This window comes from Scyliorhinus canicula, chromosome 9, assembly GCF_902713615.1.
Source record: "Scyliorhinus canicula chromosome 9, sScyCan1.1, whole genome shotgun sequence".
Classification (NCBI taxonomy): domain Eukaryota; kingdom Metazoa; phylum Chordata; class Chondrichthyes; order Carcharhiniformes; family Scyliorhinidae; genus Scyliorhinus; species Scyliorhinus canicula.
In genome coordinates, this window is record NC_052154.1 from 181880490 (window position 1) to 181887956 (window position 7467).

A 7467-nucleotide genomic window follows, 5' to 3' on the forward strand; every position below is an offset into this window, starting at 1 on the left:
TGCTCCTCTCTTTTAGCTGAACTGGGACCCTGTCCTTCCTCTGAGACCCTTTTGTTTTTGGATCTCTCCCTGTCCCCTCCTTTTGGGGCCTCTTCCTGTCCCCTGACTGGGACATTTGTTTTCCATGGTGCTGTGCGCCCAGTCACCTAACATGTGCTCTTAGTTTGAACATATGCAAATGCTCTGAGGCCTGTCGGGAGATGAAGTTCCCAATCTCCACTCTCAACGTTGTTACCTTTGACTTTGGGTTTCCCAGTGTTTAACAGGGGGAAATTCCAACTGATCGTGGACCCAATGTTGGACAGTCAGGCTGACAATACAGAGGCAGTGGGAGGGTTGGGAGAGGTGATGGGTGTGGTCAATTTGTAGATGCAACCTGAGGTGAAGAGCTATTGGATGGACTGGCATTAAAGGTGAAGGTGAGAGAGTGATTGAGCAGATTAGCAGTGAGTTGTTAGATTGGGAGAGCAAAATCTAGATATTTGGGAGTTTGAACGTGCTGTTGTGAATAACTTCTGGGAGTTGAGGCGAGTGGTGGTGGTAGGAAAAGATTTTTTTCCCCCAGGGTTTGATGCAGAAGCAAGTGGGACTGTACGGCAGTTAAAGGGACATGAATCGTGAGAGGTACAAGAATCAGAGATGACCTTGTCAGTCTTCCAGATGATGAGAGCAGAGTGGCCGTGTGAGATGTTACGGTGAAGAGTGTATAATAATAATAATCGCTTATTGTCACAAGTAGGCTTCAATGAAGTTACAGTGAAAAGCCCCAAGTGGCCACATTCCGGCGTCTTTTCGGGGAGGCCGGGACGGGAATTGAACCCGCGCTGCTGGAATTGTTCTGCATTGCAAGCCAGCTATTTAGCCCAGTGTGCTAAACCTGCCCCTTGGGGGGTGGCTAAACCAGAGTGTGGGTATGAATTTGGGTAAGTGGGTTTATATGGAGGGAGAAGAGGGGGAAAGTGAAATCATTGAAGAGAAAATAAGATGAGTTGAGATGTGGATTGATATAATCGAGGGTGAGCAGTCACCCGGTGCAGAGGCTGAGGGAGGAAAGGGATAAGGGATCTGGATGAGGAGTTTGGAGTGGCACTTAGTCAGTTCCCACACAATGAATTGCAAAGACTAGGAGGGAGTTGTTTGTTTTATATTTATGTGTGTATATTTATATATTAAATTCAAGAATGTTGAAGCCAGTACTGCGTATATTTCAATATATATATATTTGTTTTTAGCATCGAGTGCCAAAAGAATACCATGACCGAAATCCACGAATAAACCTGACATTTCGAACAATTTACCCTGAGACACGATGGAACTAACGATAAGGTTATGAGATGAAATGTACACAGACCATGACTGTGTGAAAACAAGCAAAAGAACAAGAGACTCAACTGGGCTTTGTTACTCTTTGATTGAAAGCCGGACCTTTGGGCTGTACAGTCGAAATGAAATATACTTTAACAGGTCGTTGTTTCTGTTGAGATAGCCACAAAAAAAAAATTGCATAAATGTATTAAGAGTTTGGCTGTTAATTTTAACATCGTAATTCCAAAGTCTTGGACTTTAAATTCAAAATTGAATATCTGTCTGGAGCGTTTCATCATTAGTTACACATTTGGGAAAAATACAGTTTGGATATCCTGTGTATTACCCAATTGAGAAGTCGATCTCTAGAATATGGGTACAGTAAAGTTGTGAATAGTGTTGGAAAACATTTTGAAAATCATATTGTTTACTCATCACAAAGAGTTGATTGTATAGTAATATACAATGTTTGGTTCTCCTCCCTATTGCTTCAAGGGTGAGAAAGTGTTCCAAATAAGAATGAATCTGATTGAAAGATACATAAAAGATGATGTTTGAAAAAAATAAGATGCAAATAATTATAGGCTTTCATTTAATATAATGCTTAAAAGGCCATGGTTGGCATTGAATTAATGTATCAAGGTGCCATTCACTCAAACTTCAAAGTGTGGACTGAATTTAAAATAAATAAATTGAGAATTCAGTTCCAGATTTTAGCGACAAAAAATTACTCTCTTTACTGGACAAGCTGGTTATAAAAAGGGCAGGCTATTTAAAACAAATTTCAGAAAACGAACATCGAACAATGTCAAAACTTAGTTAAGAATTACAATGCTATGGACTCATGACTTAGCTTCATCTGAAAGGACTCCAACTTTATTGTACATTTAAATAAATATAGACTTTGGAAGGCAGTGGATTTAGCAGCCAAAAACTGGCAGCAAAGTTTGAACACTCCCCTACATCACTTTCTAATGCACAGTACTTCCAAGATTTAAAAATATATGAAACAGATTAGAAGAAAACATAATTAAGGAAGGCAAATTTAAAGCTGTTTCTTTACTGCCGGCTTAACTCGAGGAAGTTTTATTTTCATTCAATAGGTTATTTATTGGAAAGGTTTTTTTTGTCTTCCGCACAAACACTTGTTAAAATATATCGCTGAGCTACACAAGTTTTCTTATTGCAGATTACTTTTGTGCACCGCACACATCGAGCAAGCAATACTTCATTTTCAAACCAAATGATATCAGTCAGTAGCTGAACCACACAGACCTGAAATTGCTTCTTTTTGCTGGTCGGTGCTGAGACAGTCAGGGTGAATCGGAGAAATCGCGAATGGCCTCAGTGCTTCTCAATTAAAGAGAGAAAGATTTTGCCAGTGTTCACACGCCAAATTTCTGGCTGCGCCCCTGTGGAAATTGCACCTCAGTTGAGGGCAGAAAGTGGTTGTATGCCTTTATGGTCAAATCGCCTGTTGAGAGTCACACGTGAATAGTTACAACTTGAGCCAGAGTTGGGAGAGGAAGAATTGGTGAGAAGTGGTGCTGGCTGGATATATTTTATAAAACTAGTCACAAAAAATATGCATGGCAACAGGTTAAATTGGTGGAATGTGTGATATAATGATGCATAATTGTTAAACACCAAATAAAATGAAAGATTTTGTTCAACCAAGCTGTCATCTGACTCTTTGCTGCAAATAGTTCCAGAAAAATGCTGTCTAATGCTCATTTTCTTTTGAAGCAGTGATGCTTTTTTCTGTGCTTTTTACCATTAACAAAGAACAATACAGCACAGAAACAGGCCCTTCGGCCCTCCAAGCCTGTACCGGTCATGATACCAACCTGGGCCAAAACCCTCAGCACTTCCTTGAGCCGTATCCCTCTATACCCATCCTATCCATGTATTTGTCAAGATGCCTTTTGAATGCCGTTAATGTATCTGCTTCCACAACCTCCCCTGGCACTCCTTCCAGGCACTCACCACCCTCTGTGTAAAAAAAACCTGCCTCGCACATCTCTAAACATTTGCCCCCTGTACCTTAAACCAATGCACCTTGGTGACTGCCCCTCCACCCTGGGAAAGAGTGCCTGCCCATCCACTCTATCCATGCCCCTCATAATCTTGTAGACGTTCTATATATTTTCTGTATCCAGAAGCTGTGAAATATGATTATTAACCAAAGAAGATATAAACTTTAACTCTGGTTTACAGTTTCAGTGAGAATAAGAGAGGGTTGTATTTTGGGATTATAGTCTCTGGAGTTTGGAAGAGTGAAAGGTGATCTCATTGAAACATACAAGATTCAGAAGGGGCTTGACAGCGCAGGCACTGAGAGGTAATACCTCCTGGCTGGAGAATCCAGATCTGACACCTCAAACCACTGTTTCCAAGGGGCACAATCTCAGGATAAGCCAGTCGATCATTTAGGACTTGGTTTTGGAGAAATGTCTTCGCTCAAAGGGTTATTTTGGAATCTCTATCCCACAAGGTTGTAGGTGCTCCACTGTTGATGTTTTATGGCTGAGATGTCCAAAGATGTGCAGGTTAGGTGGATTAGCCCGGCAAAATTATTTACAACACATAATTAAGCGACTGTTTGCGGGGGGGGGGGGGGGGGGGGGGGTTGGATACTGGGGAGGTAATTATACACTCGGGTGCCAGAGAAATAATTACAGTGGGCAATACTCGAATGGGTTTGGTGTTGTTGTCGCTTGTTTCCCCCGGACGGATCTCACTGCCGTCTCGCGCTTACCTCCGCTTCTGCCGTTCCTCCCGTCTTTCGTCTTTATTCTCCTTGTTCCCTGCTCCTGGAGATGCCAAGTTCATTATTGTATCCCGTGCCTTCCTTCCGGCTCTCATTTCCCTGCCTCCCCCCCAACCCCCGGTCCTCCTCTCTTGTTCCCTATCTCTTCCCTCTCCTCTCCCCGCCCCCCCCCCCCCCCTCCTCCTCCCGTGGTTCGCCTTTCTTACCTCTTAGGTTTAGCTCCCCCCCCCCCCCCCCCCCCCCGGTCTATCTCTCCCTTTCATGCTTTGCCTACTTTCCCCTGATTCTTGGCTACCTGGCTATTCTTCCTCTTGTTCGTTGGCCACAAACAGGTCCCGGAACAATCGCGTGAATGGCTCCCACGTTCTGTGGAAGCCGTCGTCCGACCCTCGGATGGCAAATTTGATTTTCCCCATTTGGAGAGATTCCGAGAGGTCGGACAGCCAGTCTGCAGCTTTGGGCGGTGCTGCTGACCGCCAGCCAAACAGGATTCTACGGCGGGATATCAGGGAGGCAAAGACAAGGGCGTCCGCCCTCCTCCCCAGGAAACCCCGAAGACCGCCACTTTTGGGCATGTCTCGACCCTCACCCCCATCATTTTGAACATAGCCTCAAAGAAGGCTGTCCAGTACTCCACAAGTCTGGGGCAAGACCAGAACATGTGGGCGTGGTTGGCTGGGCCTCTTTGGCACCGTTCACATTTATTCTCCACCTCCGGGAACCTACTCATTAGGTTTCTTGTTAAGTGGGCTCTATGTACCACTTTTAGCTGCGTCAGGCTGAGCCTTGCGCACGTGGAGGTGGAGTTGACCCTATGCAGTCCTTCGCTCCAGAGTCCCCACCCTATCTTAATCCCCAGGTCTTCCTCCCATTTCTTTCTTGTTGCGTCCAGTACGGTGTCGGCCCCTTCTACCAGTCAGTCATTCATGTAGCTACAGTTTCCTTTGTCTAGTATGCTTGCGTCCAGTAGTTCTTCCAGTAGTGTCTGTCGTGGCGGTTGTGGGTACATCCTTGTCTCCTTTCGTAGGACGTTTTTGAGCTGTAGATACCTTAGCTCGTTCCCCCTGGCTAGCTGGAATTTCTCTGTCAGTTTGTCCAGTGTTGCGATCCTGTCGTCCGTGTATAGGTCCCTGACTGTCAGTGTCCCCCCGTCCTGCCTCCACCTTTTGAAGGTGACGTCAGTCAGTGCTGGTGAGAACCTATGGTTGTTGCAGATGGCAACTTTGTCCGACATTTTGATCAGGCCAAATTGCTGCTGTAGTTGGTTCCAGGATTGGAGGGTGGCTGTCACCACCGGGCTGCTGGAGTGTTTTTTGGGTGGGGATGGGAATGCCACCGTGGCGAAGGCCCGGAGGGAGGTTCCCATGCAGGAGGCCTCTTCCGCGCGCACCCACTTAGCTTCTGGCTCCTTGATCCATCCCCTTATTCGCTCGACCGTCGCTGCCCAGTGGTAGAATTGTAGGTTTGGGAGGGCTAGCCCCTCCCCGGATTTTGTTTTTTTGTAGGACCTTCACAGATCAGCCATGATGATATTGAATGGCGGGGCAAGCTACACACTTGGTGGGCTGCATGCTCGTCAGAGCAGGTGTGGTGGGCTGCAAGTTCAGTTGAGCAGACTCTGCAGAGCAGGCTCGGCGGGCTGCATGCTCGGCAGAGCTGATTCGGTGGAGCAGGCTCGGCGGGCTGCATGCTCGGCAGAGCTGACTCGGTGGAGCAGGCTCGGCGGGCTGCATGCTCGGCAGAGCTGACTCGGTGGAGCAGGCTCGGCGGGCTGCATGCTCGGCAGAGCTGACTCGGTGGAGCAGGCTCGGCGGGCTGCATGCTCGGCAGAGCTGACTCGGTGGAGCAGGCTCGGCGGGCTGCATGCTCGGCAGAGCTGACCCGGTGGAGCAGGCTCGGCGGGCTGCATGCTCGGCAGAGCTGATTCGGTGGAGCAGGCTCGGCGGGCTTCATGCTCGGCAGAGCTGACTCGGTGGAGCAGGCGTGGTGGGCTGCAGGCTCTACTCCTATTCGTACTTTTTATGCCATGAGAGAGGATTCACTTGCTTCCTGCCGGATCCAGTGATGGTTCAAGGCCAAATCTCTGTGTTGAAGATACAGCCCCAGTTTTCTCATATTGTTAGCCGGCGCCTAGAAAATATTGGGCTGGATTCTCCGCCGCGCCACATTTCGGTTTCACCGCGCCAGTGGGACGCTCCGTTTCGCTGGCTGGTCAATGGGGTTTCCCATTGTGGAGCAGCCCCACACCGTCGGGAAACCCCCGGGCACCCTCAAAACGGAGCATCCCGCCGGCAGAGAATCCAGCCCATTGTCTTTGAATAAGAGAATTATTGCTGTTTTGAATCTGCAGCAACTTCCTGTAATAATCCTTCAATCTTAAAGGTAATTATTTTGAAGGACTTATTTCACCTGTTACACACATCAAACAAAACTATCACCTAAGTAGTTCTGATGAAAGGTCATTGATCTAAAACATTAACTCTGGGCACTGCCTGGTGCCCGAATGACACTGCCAAGTTGGCAGGAGAACTGCCCGGGTGCCAGTGTGACACTGCCAAGGGCCAGGGGACAATGGGATCCATTGTCGGGGTGGTTTGAAGGGTGGGGGTGGGCCGAGCAGGTATGTAGGGGCTTCTGGGAGGTTGGGGGGGGGGGGGTGATGGGTGGGTGTCCTGGAAGAGAAGGGGTGCTGTAAGGGGACTTTGGGGGGGGCCTGAAGAGGGGGGACCCCCAGGAACCCCAAGCAGGGTATCCTCACTTGGGGAATGTGGGGTAGTGCCCATGTATGTGGGGAGTGATATTGCCCATGGGTGTGGGGTGTAGAGGACCCACAAGCTACTTAGAGATCAGGGCACCCTTTAGAATGGCAGCCCGATCTCTGAGTTCAGCTCCCCAGTGCTAAAAAGAATTCTGGGCGGGATTCTCCAGCTGCGTTTGCCCGGAAATTGGAGAATCCTGTCCATGGTCAATGGATTTCTCCATTGTACGTGGCTCGCCTACAGTGTTCTTGTGGCAGGCGGGCAGGAGAATCCAGCCCTCTAAGTGTGGGCTTTAACCAGGGAGAAACTCCAGAGGGCCCAAAAAAGTGATTAAGTGTCATTGAATAGTGGTGGCAGAGCCAGCGGGAAACTCCCAGAAAAACCCGCCACAAATGAACGTAGAAAGTTTTGGGAGAATCACGCCATTTTCTTCAAACAATGGGGGCGGGATTCTGCCATCTGAAGGCAAGAGTGTTGACATCATCGTAAAAGCTGGAGAGTTTAACGACGGCATCATCAGACCGCTATGTGTAGCGATCCTCTGCCCTACGGGAGGCCAGCATGTCACTGGAGCGACTCACGCCGCTCCAGCTGCCGATACCGGTGTCGAATGGGCCCTGCAGGTCTGCACAA

General features: G+C 48.2%; 1 protein-coding gene across 2 annotated transcripts in view; it reads left to right on the top strand.

Annotated features, from left to right (window-relative positions):
* alkbh3 (alkB homolog 3, alpha-ketoglutarate dependent dioxygenase) overlaps positions 1-2978 on the top strand; it is a 97220-nt gene extending 94242 nt beyond the window's left edge. For both annotated transcript variants that reach the window (XM_038808279.1, XM_038808280.1), the window contains exon 10: positions 1233-2978. In XM_038808279.1, coding sequence (XP_038664207.1) covers positions 1233-1319 — 87 coding nt within the window. In that variant the 3' untranslated portion in view covers positions 1320-2978. The remainder of the gene's footprint in view (positions 1-1232) is intronic.
* The last annotated feature ends 4489 nt before the right edge of the window (positions 2979-7467 follow it).